Genomic DNA, 27,067 nt, shown 5'->3' with positions numbered 1-27,067 from the left:
GGCGGCTAACTTTCACTGCTGTTTCCTTATTTAAGAGGGCAAATCTTTCACTTACGATCACTCTGTTCTTCACACACACACACTTCTATACACATTCCTCCATCCATCCACACGCCACCTTTCACTCTCCAGTGGTGCCCCACAGCGCCCCTGGGGTCTCCTTAGATGCCAAACGCTAAACATAACCTTTCTGGGAAGTTATTGTTACGGTTATTTATAGGACACAGCGCTGCTGGCAGAGAGGAGCAGGGGAAGAGGGGGGAAAAGCCTCCTCTGTGTATTTTTTGTGGCCATTGTGTGTGTGTGTGTGTGTGTGTGTGTGAAAGAGAGAGAGAAAGAGGGGGAAAGAGCCATTGTGGTTATATATGCACCATAGGGGTATGCCTGTGGCTCTGTATGATATTTATAAGCCATGTTGGTTACCAGAATATTTTGGGAGTGTCTTCCGAGACCCTGGATAAAGCACATACTCCGTGAGCCTTAATCTCCCGTGTTGTCCTTCTACCTGTCCATCTGTCCTTCTCCTTCACACACGAACAGCTTTTCACAAGTAATAAGAGAAACTTTGGGAATGATTGGAATCGCTGATTTCAGTGTCACATTAACTACTTTTTAGCATGAGTCATTATAGCATGAACGAGCCGTGCTTGTGTGGACTTCCTAGCCCCGGTGACGCCTGACCATGGAGATATAATATTTCAATGGAAAAGCTTAAAAAATATAGAGCTCCTGCCACTGAGTTTTCTATTTACTTCTTGAGAATAACAGATAAGTGAAATCAGATAAACCTAGGACAACAACAGTGATTGTGATTTCAGTTTAAGTGTTGCGTCGGCGGTGTTGGAGAGAAGGCGTGCAGAGAAAGAAAATGTAGATTTAAAATGCCAGAAAGACAAAAGGTCCATTATCGAAGCACAAAAAGAACCGCTGGTTGTTTTTGTTTGTGGATATTTTTGACGATGGCGCACATCAGCACTGAAAAATGATGATATTTATTACCATATGACTTATAGGCTGAGTGATGTTTCTCTTGTTTGGTCATAATCCACCCCACTGTCTTGGGATCTTTTACTTTACAGACTGCTGGGAGTTTCCTGCTTTAAATGTCAACAACATTAAATTTTCATTTCCTATTAAAGTGCTGTTTCTTTGCTTGACAAAACAGAGCTCACTTGCTTTCTTTGTGCCCGTGTTGTTCTGCTTTCGAGGATCATTTCGGAATTTGAGTGCAGCAGCTCTGACCTCGCTGGTTCAGGGACTACTTTTGAAGCATGAACTTTCAGAGGATCAGAAAGAAAGAAATGTGAATAAGATGTTCATAAGAGGTTTCACAGCAGACCATATATATATATATATATATATATATATATATATATATATATATATATATATATATGGATTCAAATATTTCTTTAAGCTTTGATAATGTTGCGATAAGCTTAACAAATGTCGCAACAATCTAGATCTGCTCTACTGAAGCAACCCCTCAAGCTCCCCTTGAGCGGTTGCTTCAGTATGGTAGGCACCAGGCACGATGGGTGCCTTATTTCATCCACGTCTTTACTAACCCGGATGAGCCCATCACTCTGGAAGAGGGAAAATCTGAACCAATCAGACCTCATGACCTTTTTCCACTGATCCAAAGTCCAACCTTTCTTCTTCCTAGCGAATTGAAGGCTTGTTTCCCCCCCAGTTATCCTCACTGATAAGTGGTTCTCTTAAGGCTGAACAGCTTTTTCAGGGATTTAATTTCACCAATTGGTGAAAGGATCAGGATTTTTTTTTTTTCTGACTACATTTCTTCCTTGAACAAGGCTCATGACTATCTGTCCAGGTTTTAATAATGCATTGGAGGGTCTTCAGCCTAGTTTTAGCAGTTTCGGCAAACTTGTTGACCAGTCTGAAACTGAGGAACATTATTCCACCACTGCAGGGCATGTTTTCCAGCATGAGAAGCATCTCACTGCATCAGTTGAGGTTGAATAACTTGTTGCCAGACAAAACATATGAATCACTCTATGATAAGCTTAGTTAAATCTAGGTGGAGTTCTTGTTTTTTTTTTGGCCCGGCAGTGTTTGTGTTCTTTTTGCATTTGACGTTCTTTGTCATTTTCCACCTCTGTATTCACTGATTAAAAATTTAAGCCTTAACTTTCTGAAGAGTAAACATACATTCTGCTCAGATTTACCCCATATCAAATTTTGTATCCCTTGTAGAATTTCCAAGTAAACCAAATGTATTTAGTGTTTTTAGGCTTTGCACGGCCTTTAAAAGCTCACAGTGCTTTCTGATCCTCCATAGCAAGATTCAGTTGTATTTGCTGTACCTGGTACACACTTGACATACTTGACCTTTTGAATTCTAGTTTATTTTTTACTTAAAAGGGACTCTGTACAAAAAAATTAGGAGAATGCATTATATTGTATTAGATTTAGCTAATAGCTATTTTCCATCTGCAATCGCATGGGCAGGTGAGCATAAAACACCACTGTGATATTTTTACAGCATTGCATGTGCTTCTGTTTGTATATTATGTGGTTTGTTCATGACATAAAGGAGCATTAGATATGACCTAGATGACCCTACAAACATTAAGTGACCTTATATTTCTTTCTTATTCTTCTGTCTTCACAGGATATGAGGAAGCATGTCATGATGACCCTCTTAGACACAGAGCAGTCATATGTGGAGTCACTGCGTAGTCTTATTCAGGTAATGTAACTAACACACACACACACACACACACACACACACACACACACACACACACACACACACACACATAACTTCACATGCTCTCTTACGTATCTCTTGTTATAAGTGAGTCGTATTCGCAGGCAGACACGCAGAATAACTAAAAAATACAGATTGCTGAGGACATGAATACTGAATAACTGTGGATGTTATGTAATCCACTTATTCTCATTCATCCTGTCAGGCTAATCTGTTAACCCCGTCACATCCCACTGTCATCAGCATTATCTGCCACACACACCCACACTTCTGTATCCTATACCTGTCTGTGCTCTAATAGCTGACTAACCTTTACCCCAAATCTTAGCCACATCCCTCTGTCTGGTTAACACGTTCCCAAACATGCACACACTCACTTTGGCACCCTGTGATCACCCTGTTGTGTAACCTGTCGCTGTGTGTGGGTGAACAGTAAGCATGCGTCTGCATTTTTACAAAATGTTCACTCACATGCGCACACGCTGACTTTGACTGTGTGTGTGTGTGTGTTTCTGTGCACATGTGTGGCCACAAAGTGAATAAACCCAGGCCGTGTTCCCATGACGACACAGGGAAAGTAAATGTTTCCACGGTGACTGGTGTAGAAGTGCAGATCCTTGACGGAGGGTGTCAGATTTAGTTCGGCTGAGACGGCTCTTAAGCAGCGCTATCCAAAGTTGAAATCGGACTCTTTTGGGTTTCTGTTGAGGGACTTTTGGTGAAGCGCTCTGTGAATAATACAAGCTTTTGCCATATAACTAAGATGATTTTGAATCAGAGAGTACTTTGTGTTTAGTAAAGCTGAACTAATAACAGTGGTTTTAACAGTCTAAACAGTTTACACCTAGTCTTTTAAGAGAGGGCCATTATGCTCATTTTCCTGGTTGCATGGTCAGTAGCAATACTCATGTAGGCTGTTGCTTTTTAATGATGCTCAGGACACCAAAGTGTGGCTGGAAAATATCCACCACACCATTACACCATCAGCACCAGCCCTGAACCTTTACAAGATAGGACGTAGGCATCCCTTCATGTTGTTTATACCAATTTCTAACCCTACCATTGAGTGCATTCCTGTTCTCAGCTGACAGAAGCGGCATCCAGTGTGGTCTTCTGCTGCTGCTGCCCATCTGCAGATTCAGAGGTGTTTTTCTCCATATCTTGGTTGTAACCAGTGGTTATTTGAGTTACTGTGTCCTTCTTGTCATCTTGAAACAGTCTGGCCGATGTCTTCTGACATCAACAAGATTTTCAAAGACACTTTTTTGGTCTTTTTTGGACTGGCCTGTCTGTCTTGTTTCTGACTTGTTCTTGGTGATTGTCTGCCTCAAAGGCAGCTGAGCTGCACATACAATGACACACACTATAGAACAGGTCTGTTGTACCCCGATTCACATTTAGCCCAAAAAGACCCAAAACAGATTTATTCTCTGCAGTACAGTTGTACAGTATATGCATGTGTTACCTATGTGATTAAATAATATTTGGGTTTTTATCTGGCTTAAAGATTTTAGGCCTTATTTAAAGCAAAATATACAAAAACACAGGTTTGAAATGGACATGTTGGACACACAAAGGAGAAATTAAATTAACATGGATATAGTAATGGTGTAATGGTGGCTAATGGTGTAACTGGGCCATGTCACAAAGACAAATGTTGCCACACAGTTCATTCAAGTTGATTCTGGAGTTTTTCCATCAATGTGCATGTCTGTCTTCCCACTTCACTGCTGCCATACTGTACCTGAGACTATCTAAATACAGAGAGGAAAGAGTTCGTCGAAACTCAGGTGCTTTCCTGTGACATAACGTTCGCAATTCCAGATAGTTACTGATTTGTTACGTAACACATTTCCAAGAAAAATGGATAAAGGAAGTCGACCAGCTTTCTTTTGTACAGATGTTTAAACCAGGAGATTGAATAAAAAGTGAAATGTGTCATGCAGTTCGTCAGTGCAGCATTCACAGCTTAGCGGACTTTGCAAATTTGGGAGCAATAGGGTTGAATCTGTCTGAGTTCATTTAAGAGTTAAGCTTTGAAATTTGGAAACTCAATTAATGCGATCACAGTGTGAGCGTCTCTGAGTTTGAGTGCGTCTGAGTCGAGCTTGTCAAAAGCAAAACTGTGTGATCTACACAGAATAAGGACAAAGGACAAAGTGAAGACAACATGTGATGGCAAAACCCGGTTTAATCAGTTTGTTAATGTGCCGTCTGTGTCGACTGTGTTTATTCTGCGTTTACCCTGTACTGGCCACAGTGTTCATGAAATGTCTGCTCATATCAGCCTCGATCCAAGATTGAGATATCAGGGTATGCTGTAACCAAGCATACTGTGTAGACATGTGCAGGTTTGACTTTTGTTTATTAACGCATTTATCTTTTGTCTTTCTCTTGGTGTTTTTGCTTATTTGTGAATGCAGCTTTCATTCATCAGATAATGCAGGTGGCGTGATGTGAGGAATGAATTGCCAGACGCCAGCTGTTTTGAGCAGTGGCTGTTTTTGCAGTAAAGAGACCGCTTTTAGAGTGCATGAAGATGAAGATTTCAGCAGCTTTAAGCATACAGCTGCAAAATTCTTGTAAACACATATTTTGTAAAAAATGAACGAACTCTTTTAGCGCGAATCTTAGGGCTTAAATTGTAAGAAATAAATGTGTAAAATTACAGAAAATGTTCTAGTGGCTTGTTGGACAGACTGTCCTGCAATTATAAAGTGAACTTTTGTTTGTTAATTCAAAGATAATGTCCTATTTCGTTTATTTATTTGTGTATTTCTTTATTTTACTGTGTACAGATGGTGCAAAAGAAGACGTTCCTATAGTACATAGTAAAAAAACAGAAAGTTTTCTATCATTTAATTATCTTTTACTCAGTTACGTTGGTGTGACATGAATGGCCATGGGGTGGAGATCTTTATCAGCTGCAAAATGTGTGAAAATGCAATTAAAGGTCCAAAATTTATGTCGTACTTCACACTTTCACAAGGCCATCTAGTGGGATTGATTGTTGTCCTTGCCGGGCTGATTCCGGCCCCCGGGGCTTATGTTTGACACCCCTGACATGAACAGTTTTTGCTCTAAATCTACTGCACACCTGACAAAATAGCAGACTATGATGAAACAGTCTGCTTGGATAGAGAGCCTGTTTTGATATTGATAGCATTTACATTTGCCTCATTTAAAAAGGGTCCCGGACAGCAGACATGCACTTGTCCCCGGTCGTATTTATGGCATCCACTGCATTTTGATAAACATATATGCAGACTAAAAGTGGAACACAGTAATAAGAAGTTGATTTTAATAACAAAATTATTACAAGCAGTAAGACTGCAGTCGTTTTTTTATACGTGTGGCTTCTGGGAAACACCGATCTTGGTGTTTATACTCTGGCAGGGTTCAACTAACAGGTTTACAAGGGTAAATTCTGTCACAGCAAACTTTTGCCTGTTTATAATTAAGACTTTACATATCAAAACAGGCATTCGACAGATGTTGTCTTTCTTGGAAGTTTTATACACTTGTTATTAAAAATAGAAGGGTGCTGGGAGAGTGCAGGCCTCTGCCAATTTTATAAGATCGCTCACCCGAGATTTAATGGGTTCATACGTTTACCCGCTGAGGTGAGAGGAAAGATTTATGTCATGCTTAGGCAACTGTTTAAATTTTTAATTAGTCCACTGATCACGTGTGAAAGCAGTGGCAGGTTGATATAGAACGTGACATCAGTTTGAGAAAACACACTTACTATTGTTACTGTGCCAGTAACACTAACAGACATAAACTGAGGGATTACCACTGGATTTATTGTTCACTGGTTTTGAGAGGCAAGCTTGATATAAGCTCTCCTAAATGGATTTGATGAGTTAAACTGGCCTCCTTTGCGTTGTCTCCTCTTCATTGTTTTTGGCTGATAAAGTAACTGGTGCAATGAAAATGTCTAAAATCGATTGCAATACTTTCTTAAAAAGACAAACACCTTATTAGTTTATGTCAAACATATTTATATAATCTGCTTGCTCATCAGCTGGTGATTCTCTCCTCAGGGCTACATGCGTCCTCTCAAACAGCCAGACAGCGGCTCTATAGTGGACCCCTTGCTGGTGGACGAGATGTTCTACCAAATCCCAGAGATCCTGGAGCACCACGAACAGTTCCTGGAGCAGGTCTCCGGCTGCGTGAGCCAGTGGCACGACAGGCAGACCGTTGGACACCTTCTTATCCAGTCGGTGAGCAGATATGGCAATAAGTCAAAGAGCACACATGCAGCTTCTTAACAGATGAGAACATAAGATATTTGGACCATCATCAACACACACATGGGTCTTAAGAAAGTGTTGGACCATCAGAACACTTCACTGTGCCCCACCCAAATCTTTCATCACAATTTTGTTTTGTGGCATGAGCCTCAGATGAGGTCGCTTCTTCAGTTTAAAGTTTTAGCTTAAACTGCAAGCAGTGTGGAAATGGCCCTCACACCTTGGTGCACGTTGAGGTGTGCCATCACCCAGGGTTGTCCTGCAGATTAGGCGTTTCCTGCAGTCATTTCGGTGTGCTACCTTTACTCTAATCGTTACTTGTTACTTGTCACTTCCTGTGTAGGGATGGGTACCGGTTCTGACATAAATGGTAGTAACCAGACCGAAAAGCAGCGCACATTTCGGTGCTTTATTTCGGTGCTTTTTTTTCCCTGAGATGTCATACACTTTGGATTCTAGCCAATCGTTTTACTTTTCTGAGGATAGTAGGCAGGCCCAGGTAGGTACTTATCGGACACGGAGTTAGCAACATCCTCCGAAAACCCGAAGAGTAGAGTCCTGGCCTCTAGCCCTGCCAGTGTAGCAGAAATGATGACGGATGATTATGGCAGCAACAGCCGTTCTTCTCTGCGTGAGTAGCTTAATGTTGTTCGTGTGTAAACTAACCATGTTATTAAATTAATGCATGTAAGGTGAACTAGCATACACCGTCGTAGTTACATGCGGCTGTCTTCTTGTTTGATGGCTGATACTCCATTCACCCTTCAGTGTGTGAATGTGTGTGTGAATGGGTGGATGACTGGATATGTAAAGCGCTTTGGGGTCCTTAGGGACTAGTAAAGCGCTATATAAATACAGGCCATTTACCATTTACCATTCACCCTGGTCAAAAAGGCTAAAATGACCAAAGAAAAAGAGGGAAACAGCTAAACATGAGAGGTTTTTGGACAAAGTTTGTGTTTTTTCCATTGATTAAGCACTGCTTCCACCCAAGAGTGATACCATAAATCCCCTATAGCTGCAGAAAAGGCTAACATTGTTATCTTTTTACAAAAAAACAGCTGAACATGAGAGGTTTTTGGACCAATTTTGTGTTCTCCATTCTTGAAGCACCGGTTCGGGCACTGGTTCGGGCACCGTTTAAGCACCGGCACCGTTTCAAAAGTACCGGTTTGGTACTGGTATCGGATAAAACCTAAACGATACCCATTCCTATTCCTGTGCACACTAGGTGGCATTAGAGGTCTCCACTTATGCTGTATTCCAGAATAAGTCAAAAGTCAAATTTTCGGAGTTCTCGGTTGGCATTTGAATCTCGAACACCCCCACAACTTGGATTTCCCATTTAGGAAGTTGGAGGAGCTCCGCCTACCCCAAGTTAGCAATCTACAATGGCGTCAATGAACACGAACAGCTTTAAGACTGTAATTTTTATCTAGGAAACTGCCATTAATTAATGAACATGTTGGAGAAGACCCACTTATTATATGTCATGGTGCATGGTGTATCATGTGTGGAACCCACAGTGAAAATTTCATGTGCGTGGGATGATGTTTATTGCTTAGTGGAGATGTCCTGTCTGTAGCCACTAGGTGGTGCTATAAGCATGACTAAATGCTGACACATTAGCTGTCTCCAGACTCAGACTGATCTCAAACATGTGACATGTTGAGACAGACTGAACAATGTACATTTGAGCTCTAACAATTTCACAGCCTGTGATGAATGATCATTCTGCCATGGACATGCCCATTAATGAAAACTTAAAAGCTTCCCAATTTACCATTGGCAAGTACTTTTTAGTCGACTTCTACTGTTTTGGTCCTGGTACCAATACTGCCTTTGTATAGAAAGATTGTCCTATTTTAGCATATTCAGAAATTTTATCTTGACTGTAAGCAAGAAATCCCTTCACGTGTTCCAATAAAGCTGTTGTGCATGAGAAAGACATGGAACATCCTACAGTTTAAACCATAACACTATCCCATTGAATTTTGAATTAGTTAGAATTGGTCCACAACTTAAAAAAAACAAAGAAACCACTGAAAGTTACACCTCTTCATCTGTAAAGTGAAACCTTTATGTTGATGAAAAAGATAGCGTGTACGGTGTTTCTGTGGACGCTATTATTTGCAAAAGTAGGGGCAGAAATGAAGCATCTGTGCAGACATGACTCATACGACATTTACTTTCCTGTAGACGTGAGCCTGAATGAATAAACAAACTTCGAATGAGGGGAAACTGTTTTTATTGAAAGATGGTCTATAGTTGGCAACACTAGTTTCATATTTTGTTTTTCCAGTGACCGCATGTTGACCCATTTAAAACTTCCCATGACCCAAGTGTGGCTCCCAAAGAAAAAAAAAAAGTGCTCCAGAGCTTCAGTGCTGGGCTAAATGTCAGATTTGAGTTTCCTAAGAATAAAGATAGAGGATTTTAATTCCAGGCTAAGAGATTTTCACTAAACAAATTCATCACCGAAGGTACTCAAATGCCAGCATTTGTTCCCTCAGTAGGTCACTGCAGACCATAATCAAAACCCCTAACAACAAACTGCATGTTTAGTAGTAAAGCAGATTGAGAAATGAATCACAAAATTAAATAAACTCATTAATACATTTTTCCTGTCTGTTTAGAGTAGATGTTCCTTAAAATGACGGTGTAAGAAATGCAATAAAAAGATAACACTGAAAATAACTGTGTGCCTTTGTAGCTAAAGCTGTTGCAACGCTCAGAATGAGGACCCCTCCCCCACCCTTTCCCGCCCTCTCTCCCGCTCTTAAAGCGGCAGCGGTCACTAGCTCTACAGGCCTCGTTGGCGCAGTAGGCAGCGCGTCAGTCTCATAATCTGAAGGTCGTGAGTTCGAGCCTCACACGGGGCATGATATTTTCTGTCTCTTTGTTTGTCCAAGTTGTTTATATGTTTCATAGATTTTAGAAAAAGAGTCTTACATGAAGTGTTTTGTTTGATAACAATAAGTTAAGATGAATAGGATTTATTAAACAAAACACATTAGACTCTAATGCAGTAAGTCCTGCAATGAAGTGCAGGCCTTACTGCTGTCTGTTACGCAGCCATCTGGGAGCATTTGTTATGACAGACAAACTCAGCAGGGGTTCGAAGTTCATTTTGTCAGTCCATAAAATCCCGGACGTTACAGTGATCCCATGCTAATCGCAAACAAACAGCGGAGACGCACAGGAAATAAATACTACAATAATAGTAAACAATGATCTTATCAGGCACAACACTGACACGACAGTTTCATAAAAAGTAGATTCATGTTTTCATAACTGTATTTTTTTACTTTTTGTTTTTAGAATATAATATATGCACATTCAGCCAAAGGTTTTACTGAATAGTTTAATCGTCATTACATCATTATGGGTGCAAATATCAGTTGGGGTTTTTGGGGGTGGTCTAATGTTCGAAGGTTAACACATTCAGTGTATTTACAGGGTAAGGAAACTAAGTTTCACCAGATTTTATTCTTAATCTTTCTTCCATTTGTTTCTCCCCGTGTAACTAATCTTGCTCATCCTGCTCAGATTTTATTTGTCAGACTTTTGTTACTGAGAGGCGGATGATAAGGACAGGGAAACCGGAAGTCAGTCCATTTCATCAAAGGGCAGAAAGATGATGACTCAGTGACGCTAAATACAGCACCACATTGTGGTTCTCTCTCTGTTCGTGTCGCCGACTGCTGTGTCTTCTACCCTTTTATTTGTGAAAAGAAAGCAGGTCAGGGTGATTCATCTCAATCTGCGCGTTTCTGTTGTGAGACAGAGAGGACTGCATCCTCAGATTTCTTCTTCTTTTATTCCTTTTTTTTAGTGCCAGTTAAATCAAGTGGAAATCCACTAACGTGAAAGCTTCTTTGTGTGGCTTAGGAATTAAAATAGTAAAATAGTTTGATCTTATATGCCATTTGTTCTGTTGTTGTCTTCCCTGATTATTTAAACCTCTTAAGTGTAGCTGGTTTATACTGGAATTTTATGTTTTGTGCTTTGCAAGAAATTGAACAAGACTGTGGTGTCTGTGTTTCACAACAATCACCACAACAGTCGCCTCAAGCTGCTTTATATTGTAAGAAGAAGACCCTTCAATAATAGAGATAAAACCCCAGCAATTATATGAACCTTTATTGAACCAGCAGGGCTCAGTGAATTGTGGGAAGCCCCCAGCAGCTTAGACCTATTGCAGGATTCAGGGTCACCTGATCCAGCCCTAACTATAAGCTTTATTAAAAAAGACATTTTTAACTGTCTGTCTCCTGAATCCAAACTAGGAGCTGAAAGCTGAAGGCTTGCCTCTTATTCCACTTTTAAATACTCTAGGAACCACAAGTAAGCCCTCAGTCTCAGTGCACAAACTAACTGAAATGTCCTCCTTTTCCTCTCTCTCTAGTTCTCCAAAGAAGCACTAGCTAACATGTACTCTGCATACATTGACAACTTCCTCAATGCTAAAGATGCTGTGAGGATTGCCAAGGAGGCCAAGCCAGCGTTTCACAAGTTTCTGGAGGTGAGTGTTGGATTAAAAAAACTTCTTTTATACATAACGATGCAAGCTTGTCCACTACCAGCTTTTTGTTAGTGACAAAAATGTAGCTTTAAGTTATGTGTTGCTTTCAGTGTTCTCATTTTTTTTTCTGTTTTATAACCATCATCCACCTTCATTGCAGGCAGAGTCAGAGTCAGAGAGACTTTATTTATACCTAAGGGCCAGTTCATATAGATGATACCTTGCCGACCATACATACAATACACAAACATCACATTGGGGAGACAGGTTAGGCTAGGTAGCACTGGCCGTTTGACCGCAGGAGCAGCTGCTGTGGAACCACTTCACCATCTTGTGGTAGAGATGTGAATTACAGGATTGAGCCAGCTGTAGAGCCTCTGATACTGGTGGTTCTTATATCATCCACTTTGTCTTCATCCCTCCCTTCTTTTAATCTAACAGCAAAACATGCGTGAAAACAAGGAGAAGCAGGCTCTGGGTGATCTGATGATCAAGCCAGTGCAGAGGATTCCTCGATACGAGCTGCTAGTTAAGGTGAGTGATTTAAAAATCGAACTATGAGCCTGCTGTGAAAGTTACTCAGACTGTTTAGTGATGGAAAGCCCACTTAAACTGAGATGAATGTGCTGTTGTTTGTTCAAGGATTTGCTCAAGCACACTCCAGAGGATCACCCAGACCACCCGTACTTACTGGACGCCCAGAGGGACATTAAACGACTGGCGGAGAAGATCAATAAAGGAAGACGCTCTGCTGAGGAGGCAGAGAGGGAAGCCAGGGTCATCCAGGAGATTGAGGCACACATAGAAGGAGTCGAGCACGTGAGACATTTGCTTACCTCTGCTGATTTGAGCTTTGTTGTCTGAGCGTTATATTTTTTTCTAAAGCCGCTTTCACCCAGCATAGATAATAAAAACAATAAAATAAAACAATAACTTCCTTATATGTATGTTTGTCTCAGATTCTAAACCCCCAGAGGAAGTTCTTGAGACAAGAAATAGTCATGGAGGCGGTAAGAAACACTCCTGGAATTATATTATAAAGCTGTATTATATTATAAGGTATGATCCTCTTGTGAAGGTTACATTTTTCTAACCCTGTACTTGTGTTCCTGTCTCTCTGTAGAAGACAGTGGGTGGAAAGAAGGATCGTTCCCTCTTCCTCTTCAGTGATCTGATCATCTGCACCACTCTCAAGAGGAAGTCTGGCTCATTAAGACGCAGCTCCATGAGCCTGTATGTAATGCACACAGGCCATCAGAGCACAGTTTCTAAACCATACTGCCCCCTGGTGTTAAACAATATGTACACCAGATGTTCACTTTTTTTTTCTCGATTACATCTTTCCTGTTTTTCCCTTCATCCCTCCTCAGATACTCTGCTGCCAGCGTGATTGATACTTCAAGTAAATACAAGTTTTTGTGGAAACTTCCCCTGGAGGATGTGGAGGTGGTGAAAAGTAAGACTCTTATGCTGCAGTTTGTGTAGAACATGGATCTTTAAGTCATATCTACCACCAAAACACACACAAAGAACCAAAATAATTTTGTTGTTTGGTACTTTGTTATATAAAATCACCTGGAGAAGTAATGTGGAATTTGCTTTTTGCTGTTTATTTTTCACCCTTTTCCAGGCTCCATGCAGGCAACAAATAAGGACAGTATCCAGAAGATGATTGGCCGGTTAGATGAGGATCTCAGCACGCTGGGTCAGATCAGCAAACTGTCTGAGACCCTCAGCCTCCCACACCAGGTGCTGTGAAAGATGCAGTGACAAAAAACTCCATCGTTCTCTCTCTTTGCACATCTACTTTTCTTGGACACATGGAAACTTCTTCTAGTCTCCTCTTTGAAATATTCAATTATATACAGGTTGTTACAGAGACATAAAGAAAAAACTTTATTGAGCGTTTCATCTTTTCTCTCTTTCGTCCTCTTTTGTGCGTTTGCGTTGTGTTTACAGCTGAGTGTGCGTGGCACTTTGAAACTCAATTCTACCCTTTTTTCCTTTTCTTTCAGCCCCTAGACGAGGTAATAAAGGATCTGATGGCCTCGGTGCACAGGGAGCTGTCGGATAAACAGTCGTTGGCCTTCAGTATGACCTTCCTGCCCACGAAGCTGGAGTTGACCACTGCTTCTGCAGAGACGAGCTTCATTTTTGAGTTTGCTACACCCGACGCTCGCTCCAGCTTTGAGCAGGCCTTCGAGGAGGCCAAGAAAAAATTAGGTAAGTCGAAAAAAGTTTTAGAGTGAGATACAGTATTATTTTCTCCACTAGTTCAGGAGCTAAAGCATGTGGGTGATTTCATGTCTTGCTTGACTTTCTTTAAAAAAAGAAATGCTCTTACTTCGATCTAAATATGGCTAATTCTTTTTGTGTCACGTGTATTTAGCGATGAATAAGGACCAGTGGGACCCAGAGTTCCTGAAGGCCATTCCCATTATGAAGACCCGCAGTGGAATGCAGGTGAGAGCAGTGGGAAGCATTTTCTGTGAAGCTGCCCTTTTTTTATCCACAGAACAGAGGAACTCATTACTTTGCTGTTTGTCTCCAGTTTTCATGCGCCTCTCCCAGCCACAGCTGTCTAGACAGCGGATGTGAAGTGTGGGTGTGTAACAGTGACGGATACGTGGGACAGGTGAGAAGAGATTGGATGCGATTATTCCATGTTCTCCAATCAAAGAGGAAGAAACAAACACAACAAAAAACAACATAATTTGGATTCTGTAGACTGATGCTGATGTTTCCTTTGCAGGTTTGTCTGCTGAACATCAAAGATGAGCCCACAGTGGAGGCGTGTATCGCTGTCTGCTCAGCCAGGATTATCTGTATTGCTGCAGTACCAGGACTTAAGGGAAGGTCAGCACACACACACACACACACACACACACACACACACACACACACACACACACACACACACACACACACACGCACACACACACGGATGTGACTGAGTGCACAGATAGACAGGTTGTGTCTGATTTAGAAAAGAATAAATCTGATGATTCTATGTTGAAGGTCTCTAATGAAAAGTTTTTTCCAATTTCACTGATTTGTTTTTCTACAAAAAAGAAAGTTATTTTTGTTTCTTTTTAACCATATAAACTGGGCTAAAAGTCAGCCATATAGTATTACCTTTTAATGATCATTAAAAAAGTTGATCCATCTACTGTTCACTGAAGCATCATCAGAAATAGTCTCAGGGGATGGGTGGCTGTCAAGAAACCATCCTTAAGAAAGGGAAACACGGAGGAAAGGCTGAGGTATTCTTCATGTAATTACACAAGACCTGGTCTGAAAATCAGTGGCAACAGGTCTTAAGACTTCAAATCAAGAGGGGAGACGTGCAACATTCAGTGTCTACAGCTATCTGTGAATTATGAACACAAAAGTACTGTCAGATTTGATCCACCATGCAGTACCATCTGGAAAGCTTCTCATTGGTAACAGGTTCATTTTTCTGCATGACAATGATCCCAAACACATTGCCAATATAGTATAAGCATACCTGAATAGAAAGTACACACAATCCACACAGTCGTGGATTGGCCTCCCCAGCACCTGGACCTTTGCATTATTGAGGCACAGAGACATAGAACAGAACAAAAAGGCAACCAACATCCAAAGAAGAGCTTTGAATGTCCTTCAAGATGCCTGGAAAAGTATTCCTGAAGACTACTCAAAGACATTACAAAAAACCTTACTTGAGAGAGTTCAGGCTGTGTTAAAGAATAAATGCAGTTTAAATATTATCAAATACTGACTTTCAAGCTTATTGTACAAACTCTGTTTTTGCTTGCTACGCTGTGTTTCCATCTATCCCTTCAAGTACCTTCTATTTCCCAGGACTTTTGCACAGTAGCCTATATACTGCTCCATTAAATCTGTTGAAGAATTTAAATACCAGTCAATATTAGACCCCACAAAATCTTTAATCTCAGTAAAAAAACCCAAACAAACAAGATCAAGTGTGCATCTAACGACAGCTACTGTCTGTTCCTGACTTTATCTTAACTAATCGCTCTTGACTTCCCAGGGAGCGTGGATCAGAGCCTCCTCTTGCACCTACCTCTGTGGCAGCTGGTCACACCCAGCAGCAGCTCCTCATATCCATTTCTCAGTCAACTCCAGAATTAACAGAGCAACCCACAGGTGAGTTAGTGGCTTTCTAAATTATATCACTTCATGTTCTTCTTGCGTAAGGTCTTTTGTGAAATTTGTGAAAATGCATTGATTGTATCCAGGACCAGGGGCGGAGCTTGTTCCGTTTGACAGTGACGACACAGATGACGAAGACTCCCCCAGTCCCTCTTCAACCCTACAGAGTCAGGCCAGTCACTCCACCATATCGTCCAGCTACGGCAGTGAGTAAACACTTCGGTCACACACACTTTATTTACACCCTCACGGTCTCTACCAGTCCTTCAAATCTCATCTTCACCCCAAAGATGACGAGGGTCCAGGCTCCAAGGACATGGCTACAGAGACCACCAGCAGTGAGGAGGAGCAGGAGTTCCCAGTGCCGAGCTCATATGGCTCTCAAGGGATGCTGGGGGTCGGTGGCGTAAGCCGCGTCCACGCAGAGAGTCCGATGGATGGCCGTGCCATGCGCCGATCGTCTCGAGGATCTTTTACCCGGGCGAGTCTGGAGGATCTGCTCAGTATCGACCCAGAGGCCTACCAGAGCTCTGTGTGGTTGGGAACGGAGGATGGATGGTGTGTGGAATTACTGGACCTGTGTACTCAAGCGATTTTGATAAGCTATCTTTGTTTGTTTGTTGGTGTACTGCTTTCACCTAATTTCCTATGTTGCTGCCTTTGTTAGCATCCACGTGTACCAGTCCTCAGACAACATCCGAAACCGTAAAAACAGCATGAAGATGCAGCACTCGGCTTCCATCCTCTGTATACTGTGAGTCTGCCTAGCTAACTTTAAAGTAATAGAGAATTATTCAAAAACAAATTTCAAAGGTCAGGAATGCTAGATCTTATTGGATACTATCTAAATCCTGCTTTTACTTTACCTCCTTTCATTTTTCCTTTTCACATCCTTCCTTTTTTCTTACTTCAGGTATTTGGACAACAAAGTGTTTGTGTCCTTAGCAAATGGAGAGGTGATTGTTTACCAGAGAGAAGCAGGTAAGCTCAACTGTGCACGTGATTGGAGTAAGCAATGGCTGAAAAAGAAAACGTTTTAGTGTTGCTTTTGGCATGCAGCACTTTTATTTGTCCCCGATCACAGCATCATTCCACTTCTGTCTTGCATCCTCACTTCACCGTCCTGGCCTGGATCTTTAGTAAACTCTGTTACTGTTGATCTGGATTTGCAGGTAGTTTCTGGGACCCTCAGTCTTCTCAAACATTAGTTCTGGGTACACCTACAAGTCCTGTCACCAAAATGGTTCCTGTAGGAGGGAAGCTGTGGTGTGGCTCACAGAACAGAGTCCTTATCATCAACACAACTACACTAGTACAAGAGGTAGGTGGAAAGATTAGATGAGAGGGAAGCAGAGAAAGATCGGCTTTGTAGGTCAGAATCTGGAGGCTTTAGATTCACATCGGAATAAAAGGCCAGGCTGACGAGACTGACAAGCAGGAGCACTGGCGCGGAAGAAAGTTTACCCCCGTCTCTTTCTTTGTTCCTCCCAGCACTGGTTCCAGGTGGGCACTGACAGCAGTCGGTGCGTGACATGCATGGTGGCGTACAGTCAGGGTGTGTGGCTGGCGTTGCAGGGCAGTGCGCAGGTCAAACTATACCACGCTCAGACCTGGGAGAGCCTGACAGAGGTCGACGTGGCACCAGCTGTGCACAAGATGCTTGCAGGTATGCAGAAAGACTTTTTATGTGTTTTAGTTGTTTGTAGTATTATAGTTCTTTTTATAACATTTTCCTTTTTCAAACTAGTGGAAAGAAAGTGTTTGTCATTTTTAAACTTTAACAGTGTCTGACCACTGTCTGTTATTAATCTGACTTTGTTTGGTCCCTGTTCAGGTGCAGATGCGATCATCAGACAGCACAAGGCCGCCTGTCTGAGAATCACAGCTCTGCTAGCATGTAAGGATCTGCTGTGGATTGGCACCAGCGCAGGTAAGAAAACATGTTTAAATGGATTAACCAGATTTTTAACTTGAATTTGCTATTAAATCAAGATTAGAGTGCGATTTGACATTGTTTTTTGTATGTGTAAATGGCCTGTATTTGTATAGCGCTTTACTTAGTCCCTATGGACCCCAAAGTGCTTTACACTACATTCAGTCATCGACCCATTCACACACTTGTGATGGCAAGCTACAGTGTAGCCACAGCTGCCCTGGGGCGCACTGACAGAGGCGAGGCACTGGCGCCACCGGGCCCTCTGTAGGCAACGGGTGAAGTATCTTGCCCAAGGCAAGGGCCCAACAGGCCCAAGGACACAACGACCGAGACTGTCGGTGACGGGGCTCAAACTGGCAATCTTCCGATTACAAGACGAACTGCCAACTCTTGAGCCACGATCGCCACCATGTGTGGCTCAAATAGCTCACTACGAGCTTCTGTTTTGTTCCAGGGGTGGTTCTTACGCTGGTGATCCCAGCAGTGAGCTCAGGAACTGTGGCCGGGACTCTGAAATTTCCCCTGGTGCCAATGGGCTCAGCCCACGGACACACGGGCCACGTCCGGTTCCTGACGTCAGTTGAACTACCAGAAGGGTTTGACATGAACTTCCCTCCTAATACAAGTGACCCCACAGGTTAGTGCTGCTTCCTTTTTTTGACATTTATTATCAAAAAAATTTCTAACTAGTGCATATCACTGATGTAGTAAGGGTCATTCTCTAATTTATTTCTTTGTTAAATTAAAATATTACATTATTTGAATAATTACATCTTTCTTAGCCATACATTTCTTTTTAAATCAAATGTATATATTTTTAAAATTAATCAATCAAAAACCTAAACACTACAAAAGTGCTCATCCCCACAGTCAGGTAAAGTGGACAAGCACTGTGTTTTGTGTGCTTCAAATGCAATAAGGTGTATATATCACAATCAATTCCTCATAGTAGGTCCAGTGTCTCTCTTCATTTGTCAGAATTTGTCTGTTTTATCTCATAATTTCATAAGAAGCTTTTAGTTGAAGTTGCTGGTATGACATATTTTACTGTTAGGGAATTGTAAGAGGGGAAAAAAGAATTATTAAATGGCAAACTGTAATTTTATGAGTTAAAAATCACTTAGATGTGATTTAATGCCCCTGAGGTTTAATGCCATTTTGTAAAAACCATAAAAATTTCATGTCACTGGTTTTACCTTCTTTATGGATTTGTAACAGCAGACCGTTACTTACGGACCATTACTTACTTGATGACTATTGCATGCTTCTTTAGGTAAATGTATAAAAAAGATTTTTTTAAAAGCATTATGCTATCATTTTTGTGAGCACATGAAGTCAACAAGTTACGTGATAATTTTGTTTAAATGTCTTTGTTAAATGTCTGAGTTTAAATAAGCTTAAATTTATCCTAAGAGATCAATTTTAAGACATCTTGCAGACCCAAAACTGAACATTTGTGTAGAATGACTTTTAGGTTCGTACATATCTTTTCTATTTTGCTCCAGAAATATTCCAACTTCATTCATTTATGTTCATCTTTTAGGCAATCAGTCCCAAAACAGCAGCACAGTTGATGGAAGTCTCCAGAGGTGCGACTCCGCACGCCGCCGAGCTTCTGCGCACATCCCTCCGAAAACCAACCATCTAGTCATTTCCGGTGGCGATGGTTACGAGGACTTCAGACTGACTAATAGCAGTGAAACAGTGGGACGAGATGACAGTACCAACCACCTTTTGCTTTGGAGGGTTTGAGACAATCGAACTGTTAGTTTTACCGACCTGACCCAGCCTCCCTCTGGCTGAAATCAGCGCACAAGCTCCTCGTCCTTTAACCCCATCAGACTTCTCACTTTTCAGTGTTGCTGTTGCGTTCTTCTGCTCGGTCCGCTGGTCTCTATGTGCGTAACGTGGCTGTCGACTCCCCGGACTTCCTAATGAGTACGATCACTTCAAATCCAGTTTTCTTGTGTTAATGTTTCTGATGATGTGCATGTCTGTGTGTGCTTTTTCGGTTTGTGGCATCGGCCGAGTATTGTCGGCAAAAAAAAGGTGTTTAGACTGAAGGAGCCAGAAAGAGACAGAGAAGGGGGACTTGAACTATCACAGATGGACATATGTTCAAAATGAGAATGACAAACAAGAAAAGTCGACTTGGATTCTGCAGAGTCTCTGCACACGAGGCTGAAAGCGGACATTTATGAAAAACTCTGGCATGAATCAGGTGAAGCATGAGCTTGTCCTTTGAAATTATGTTTTTTGGAACGAAACACTTCATCTTAACTTGAGCTTCACATAAAACGCCTCCCAGCGATCTATAAATGATTATAAAAAAAATCAACAAAAGTGAAAGATATTAACACAGACTGTAGTTTGATGGATATTTGGAATAATGAATATGCCCTTGTTTTTTCAGCTAGATTTTAAGCATATCGAAGTTTTAAATGTCTGATCTTATAAGGAAGTGAAGGACAAACATCAATTCCACTGCCATCGATAATACATGTTACTGCTAACATCATCTTTCCTCCTGTTTAGGGAGAGTAAGCATCATTTATGTGCAATATGTGGCAGTAGAGGTATGTAACAAGACTGAACACATATACTCCCATACATTCATGCACGGCCTTCACTCAGTGAGTCAAGAGATTTGTGAAAAGCACGTGTGTTCTCTGTAGAAAATCACATCAACATTTATCTTTTTTTTTCTTCTTCACATATTGAATTTTTGTTTAAGATGACAGAAGTGTAGATGAAGCAGTGTCCCACTACTGGTAGAGGAAAAAAAAAAAGTAGATTGAAGACATTCCTTCTTAACGCGACTATGCCAAAGCCTTTTGTGTGCTAATGTGTTGACACTAAGGGATCTGAAAAGATTTCTTTTGCCGTGAAATTTTCAGTGTTTGGAGCGTTCTGTCACGAGGAGAGATAGGTGATCTTTAAAGATGACGATAGGCTGTGGTAGCAGATGAAGATAGTTATGTACAGTATTTATGGTTTTGATTTTTAGCGCCGCCTTTTACAGCACTTAATTTATAGAAGATGTAGCTTCCACTTTTCTTTTCAAGTTTAATAACGAGGAAGCTCGGTTAACAAAACTGATTACCAGGAGACAGATCTGCACACGAGGGGTGTAGGGATACAGTCCGGTCATGGTTCGGTACGATTCACAAGACTGGGTTCTTGCACTGTTTTGCATTATTTCCCTTTGCGCTGCATCTCAGAGCAGCTTTTAGGCAGACTGAAAACACAGCCACTCAACCTCGTAATGTATGGAAGTTTGTTTCCGCAGCCATCTTTAAGAAAATTTTTGAGTTAGCACGTCGAAATTTTGATTTATTATCCTGAAATTTCGAGTTGCGTGGCTTGAAATTTCGACTTACTCAGAAAAAACTTGAAATTTCGAGATGTATTACCTAATAATAACTAAATACCTCAAAATTTCGACGTAGCTCTGTCAATGTCACAAACAAGCTTCCATACGATTGAGTGCCAACTTCTAGAATATGCCTACATTCTTTTCCAGCTCCACTGTGTGTATTGTGGCACTTTCTTTACAGGACATGTAGCGCTAAAATGTATGGATACACCTCAAACACACCACATCACACAGACAGGTAGCAGTAGCTGCCGGAGAACCAGATGCTTGTAATAAGGAGGATAAGGACAAATGCTGAGCAACTGCACGTGCCTTCAGAGAGATAAAGGTTAAGCCATTTCACTTACACATGCACAGTGACGGTGAAAAGTCAGCTCTGCCTCATCTTATAGCAGTGGAAGCAAATCATGACTACAGCTTGCACACACACACACGCTCGCCAGCCAGGCTTTGGGGTTAATCTGAGATTGTCTTTGATCCCTCCAAGCCTAGCAAATACTGCGTTGCACCTTACCAGCCATCTGGGCACTTCTCCTCAGCTTTTCCCACATCCATACATGAGGATCCACTGTGAGAGAGAGGCTAACAGCTATGAGGATTAGCTGGCCTTTGTGATAGCTGCTAACTAGCAAGCGAGCCTCTGTTAAAGTGTAAAAAAGTGCTACTTAAGTGCTCTGTTATCCAGTTGGAAAGCATTTTCAAAAAAGAGCTTTTTTTCTGGTTCCTCTGTTGAAGAAAAATTCACATAGCCTGTTAGCAAAAATTAAATGACTAGCTAAACATTTTGGGATGCATACTTATTCGGTTTCTTGTCGAGAGTTAGCTAAAAAAGATTTATATAAATCTTGTGTGTTTATGAGAACAAAAGTTAAGAAAAAGCTAGCTTAAAAAAACATCTACCAGTGTTTTTGAGGAAAGCTAATACCAAACAAAGTGTGTCGGGGTTTATGTCAGTTTATAAAAAATGGAAAAAATAAAGCAGCGAGCTTAGCGGTTAACTAGCTAACTTTTTCTTGTTTTTTTCAGCTCATAGCGGCTTCACTGTTTCCCATGATTATGGTTTTAACTTTTTACCATATAATGTGATCCTGGTGTCATGGTTTATGGTACACTTAAGTAACTCTCGCAAGAAAAATAAAAGGTAACTGTTTAAAATTTTCAGTTTCCGCTAACTTTGAGGTAGCAGACATTTATTTATTTATTTTTTTAATGTTCAACAGAACTGATTAATGTCTGTGTGAAGAACTGCCCGAGATAGAATTTTGTGTATTTTTGCTGGCTTGAGAGCGTCAGAAATCCCTGCAGAAAAGGAGTTAGTAGCCATATTGGTCAACAGTGAAAAAACATCTGTGCGCTGTCTCTGCTATATTTTCATGGTGTGGGGTCTAACGTTATTACTTATTTTCCTAAGCTTTAAAGTACGGAAGCCCGTTTCTGCCACTGGGAAAAACAAAAACAGACAAACAAACAGTTACTCAAAAGTTGAAATTTCGAGATATGGAGTCTGTAAGTCAAAATTTTGAGATGCGTAATTTCGAAAGTTTGAGATAACCTGAACTTTGATATAAAAGCTTAAAATTTTAAATGAGATCTACCTGCCTTTAGTTTTGTGTGACAAAAACAAGCCTCCGAAGAAAAGAGTTTGGTCATGGTCAGCAAGTTTGAATACAGCTTTTTCATAAACTTAGGTTTTCTTCCGCCTTAACAGTATACTTTTACACTGCCTCAGTAGTCACACATGTATAAATGATTGAATAATCACATTTTCAGCAGGAACATTTTAACCCAGTGAAAATGTAACTGAACTGCTTCACACACAACCTTTCTTAACGTCTTAAATATGAAGTAAAAATAATCAAAATCCCGCCATCACTGTAACTATCAGCAACTTGTATGTAAACCTCCTCATGCCCATTTGTGAACCGAGTCTTTATTGTTGTAAATATTGGTACATACTGCCTTTTTTCTGTAAATAGTGCACCCATGGTCCTCAAGTGTTGATATGAATCTAATGGCATATTTTTATATATTTGTGTAAGGTTTGTTTTTCCTGTTTGTATTTTTCTCCCCTTCCCCTCTGGCATGCGCTGTCAGTCATGTTTAAGTTATAACTGTCATAGATCTTACAAAAAAAGAAGGCAAGACGACCTCTGACAGATATTCATGTTTTCACTCCAGAACATGCTGATGTTTGCCTTGTTACAGATGTGACCAGGAAGGTAAAAATAAAAGTAAATAAATAAGAAGCTGCAGTTTTGCACTGCCGCCTGGTCGTAACTCTGTTGGACATGTTGCAGCTGTGGTGATGAATCAGAGTTGCTTCCTGTACGTAGCTGTCCTTGTTTTGTCACTGTGGTTTCCTCTTTGTAATTAAATCAGTTCACTGGCTCCAGTTTGTGCTCGTTTTCAGAAAGTTTGCACTTTACAACAAAGTATGTGTAGTCATGTGTGCACATTGCTCAAGAGTTGTGCGGTGCATTAGACATCATACAAGAGCTGGTTGGAAGGAAAAGTGTGTATTTCCCGACTGGTTTCTGGATGCTGCTGGCAGGTGGTGGATGAAATGAAATCAGCTGCAAAGAAGGTGCTTCACTAAATCAAGATTTAGTGAACTAACATGGTGATGTGATTTTTGGATGTTTATCCAAATCGCTATAGCGATTGCTTTGGTTGCTAGCGAATTGACACAGATGCCTGTAGTTTTTCACATTTCTCTGCAAATACTAATTGCCTATTTAATAAGTACAACTTTTCAAATGATGCAACTTTTACTTGCAAGGCAAATCTTTTTGCAGACAAGTCTGTCAGTTCCAGTTAAATTACTGCAGGAATATGCTAGTGACCAAAGCAACCACAAGGTGGTTTTTGCCAACTGACTGGGGAATACACATTTTTTTGCCTAGTGACAGGTAGTTGTCAGGGTTGATTGGTCTGTAAGCCTCTGTGACTGGGACTTGATCAATTTTTGTCCCAGCAGCTGCCATCAACCTCCACCAACAACCCGCAAGTAGTTGGGGATACTCATTTTGCCCTCAGGATCGGTGGCTGTTAGATGGTTGCAGACCAGTCTACGCCTTCATGACTTGAGATTTATTCACTTTATCCTACACTGTCACCATGATTATCACACCCCGAAAATGTTGGACAAATTAAGTGCTCAGATGTTTAGAGCCTCATTATGAGGCTCTGTCCATCCGTACACGGGTATTTCGGTAGCTTCATTTTAATGTAGTTTGCCGTTTTGTCAACACTTAAATGTTTATGTACCTAAATGAAAATGTATATTTAAAAAGAAAAATACCTTTGTTTGCGCTGTTATTGTTTCGCGGTTTCTCATTTTCCAAATCTCCACCTGTTTTTTCGGCATGCTCTTGATAAGCACTGAATTTAGCATTTTTACGTGGACTGAGGTGTTTTTCAATAAGGTAGTTTTTGACTAACATGGTGATGTGATTCTTGGATGTTTATCCAAATTGCACTTTTTGAAGTTTTCTCCTATGTTTGATAGGAAAGTAGATAAAACGAGCAGAATACCAGTGTTTGTTTCTTTTGCTCACAGACATTAAATTAGTGGAGTTTTTCTATTGAAACTATGATATAAGGCCAAAAAAACAAAAAAAACAAAAAACTATGATATAGTACAAATTGGTGAAAAAAATAATTCTGGCCAATATTCTTCAACAGTACAGAACACAAGTTACTGTGTTCAGTACTGTACAGTTGCTACCAAAACACTCACTATGTCCAATTATATTGACTGACAAACAGGCTAATTTCCTTAATTCCTTAAAAGTTCATATACACAACAAAATAATTGTACATACGTACACGTTAATAAGATGACAAGTTCGAATATCCCTTTGTTTCTTCTTTGTTTCTCACATTCATGAATGATACTGAGCTTACCCTCACTGCCTCATGACGACAAACAAAGTAACCCCTGTGATTTTCAGCAGGCTATTGCTACTCAACTGCCTTTTAACCCACTGACCTACAATGATGCGTATTGTGATATGATAGTCCTGCAGTATAATTGAATGCGGGACATTTAGAGCACACACACAAATCCACTTGTCCCTCCCTACTTAATGACGACTTGCACACGTTGCAGCGTCTCCACAGAGTATTCAAATGTACTAGACAGTGAGGATCTGTATGATGACTGAAGGAGTCAGCACAGAGATTTGTCTGTGCTTCCCCAGCATCACTGAGAAATATTGTGAGTCATTGCCTGACACCAACTCAATAGTCCAAGCAGTCAGACGATGGAAATCTACTTCATTGCTAATATCAGATGAAACAATACTGTATTACAGTATTTGAAAAAAGCAAGAAGCGTGTATGTGTACACCCAAGAGTGCCTGGAATTATAGATATTGTGATCAGTGTTAATCACTTCACCTAGAAGTGTTTTTAATGTTGTGGCTGATTGGTGTAGAGAAACTCTTGAAGAAAATAAATAAACATTACCTTTATTAGGATTTTCCTTTATTTCTGTCATATACAGTTGTGATCAGATGTTTACATCCACTGGGCATCAATTTGTGGTAATTTTGGGCTTTTAATGATTGCTTGAATTTATTTTTGGATTTTCTCTAAGTAGCACAGAGTCAAAATTATATTATATATATTATATATACAAAACACCCCCACTAATATTTGGTTAAATGTCCTTTACTAAGTTGTATCTCAACCAGACACTTTTAGTAGCCATCAACAAGCTTCTGGCATAATGCTAGTGGCATAATGCAGAATTCTTTAAATTGTTTCAATACCTGGCAAAGACACGGCTTTTATGTGTGGTCAAGCTTTCAATAGGCCTGGACCCTAAAGGGTCAATGAGGTCACTCCAAAAGCTTAATCTTAGCCTGCTTTAACCACTTCAAAACCAGTTTTGATGTGTGTTTCGGGTCATTGTCCTGTTGGAACACCCAACTGTGTCCAACTTTCAAATGAGAAGTTGAAGAATTTGGAGTTATTACTCCTTTTGGAGCAGTAGCTTCTTTCTTGGTTGACACCCTCTCGGTCCATGGTGAGGTAAAACAGGGTTCTCTGTGGAAAGAGATGTTGGTGTCAGGTTCCTGGGTTGTTTCCTGAAAGTCCTAACCAACTTCCTCTCATCTGACAGTGACAGTTTGGGTCTTCTTCCAGATTCTGGCAAAGAGGCGACACATCCGAATACGATTATTTGGAATAATAATCTTGGAATCTGCAGGTGTTTAGAAATGGCTCCAAGAGACCTTCTGAACTTGTAAATCTACAATTCTGCTTCTTAGATCTTCAGAGTTTCTTGGGCTGTCCCATTATTCTGAGAGTTTGTCAGGCCAATAACTGCTGTCAAACAAATGACTTTCATGACAGAAAAGAGAAACTACCAGCTGAAGTCAATCATAATCACTAACAAGAAGTTAGGCCTTGTCCTTGTCATGTTAAAACCCATTATACACTTATGTATGCTGAGGGCTTGCACTGCACTGAAGCCCTCACGTCATAAAACTAGAAAGATGCATCCACACCAAGGGGTGGGTGGAGGGGCCAGTTGCTGGGAAGAAAACATGCAGACAGTAAAAAAAGAAAGAAAAACACTTGGTCACTGCTGGGCTCCAGTTTTATGTATTTAATGCACCACAAAAATGAAGGTTTCAAGCATATTTGCTTTTCATAAGACACTTTTACACTTAGTGGCTCTGCTACTATTTTGAACTGTGAATCATTCAAAACGACTCCAGGAGAATCCAAGAAAATCTGAAAATGAGCATAATAGGTCCCTTTTAATATTACTTAGCCTGAATTTATTTATAGAACCAGAGGATTACAATAATAATATGGTATTAAAATATTTTCCTGGGCTAGCTCTGTTGTCTAGGAAATGAAACCTTGTTGGCTTTACAGTGTAATATGGACTAGATTTAAAGTATTTAAAAAAAAGTCTTGGCAAAAATGTCCCAAGAAAAACTTCTAAAATGAGTTAAATATAAAACAATGAAACATTAAGCTTATTCTTTTCATTGTCTGACTATATTAAATTTAGTTTTTAATATGGAACGTTTTTTATTCATCTGTAGTTTAGTGTTTATTT

General features: G+C 40.5%; 1 protein-coding gene and 1 non-coding gene across 2 annotated transcripts in view; both read left to right on the top strand.

Annotated features, from left to right (window-relative positions):
- The window catches only part of LOC120720003 (rho guanine nucleotide exchange factor 17-like), a 66,251-nt gene extending 42,875 nt beyond the window's left edge, over positions 1-23,376 (top strand). Inside the window, exons 3-25 of the mRNA XM_040009582.1 lie at positions 2,636-2,713; positions 6,781-6,963; positions 11,402-11,518; positions 11,960-12,052; positions 12,161-12,337; positions 12,478-12,528; positions 12,642-12,751; positions 12,889-12,974; positions 13,149-13,267; positions 13,534-13,741; positions 13,908-13,981; positions 14,070-14,153; positions 14,271-14,374; positions 15,555-15,670; positions 15,763-15,882; positions 15,967-16,234; positions 16,344-16,430; positions 16,590-16,657; positions 16,849-16,997; positions 17,168-17,342; positions 17,511-17,606; positions 18,067-18,249; positions 19,156-23,376. Of these exons, the coding sequence (XP_039865516.1) occupies positions 2,636-2,713; positions 6,781-6,963; positions 11,402-11,518; positions 11,960-12,052; positions 12,161-12,337; positions 12,478-12,528; positions 12,642-12,751; positions 12,889-12,974; positions 13,149-13,267; positions 13,534-13,741; positions 13,908-13,981; positions 14,070-14,153; positions 14,271-14,374; positions 15,555-15,670; positions 15,763-15,882; positions 15,967-16,234; positions 16,344-16,430; positions 16,590-16,657; positions 16,849-16,997; positions 17,168-17,342; positions 17,511-17,606; positions 18,067-18,249; positions 19,156-19,364 (2,955 nt within the window). The 3' untranslated portion in view covers positions 19,365-23,376. The remainder of the gene's footprint in view (positions 1-2,635; positions 2,714-6,780; positions 6,964-11,401; positions 11,519-11,959; positions 12,053-12,160; positions 12,338-12,477; positions 12,529-12,641; positions 12,752-12,888; positions 12,975-13,148; positions 13,268-13,533; positions 13,742-13,907; positions 13,982-14,069; positions 14,154-14,270; positions 14,375-15,554; positions 15,671-15,762; positions 15,883-15,966; positions 16,235-16,343; positions 16,431-16,589; positions 16,658-16,848; positions 16,998-17,167; positions 17,343-17,510; positions 17,607-18,066; positions 18,250-19,155) is intronic.
- On the top strand, positions 9,803-9,875 carry trnam-cau. Its single transcript has one exon. It is a non-coding gene; the product is annotated as a tRNA-Met (tRNA).
- Positions 23,377-27,067: the final 3,691 nt, after the last annotated feature.

The sequence above is a fragment of the Simochromis diagramma genome, unplaced genomic scaffold (genome assembly GCF_900408965.1).
Source record: "Simochromis diagramma unplaced genomic scaffold, fSimDia1.1 OVJJ01000344.1, whole genome shotgun sequence".
In the NCBI taxonomy this organism is placed as follows: domain Eukaryota; kingdom Metazoa; phylum Chordata; class Actinopteri; order Cichliformes; family Cichlidae; genus Simochromis; species Simochromis diagramma.
The sequence above is the reverse complement of the archived record's forward strand: the minus strand, read 5'-3'. Positions and strand labels throughout refer to the sequence as shown.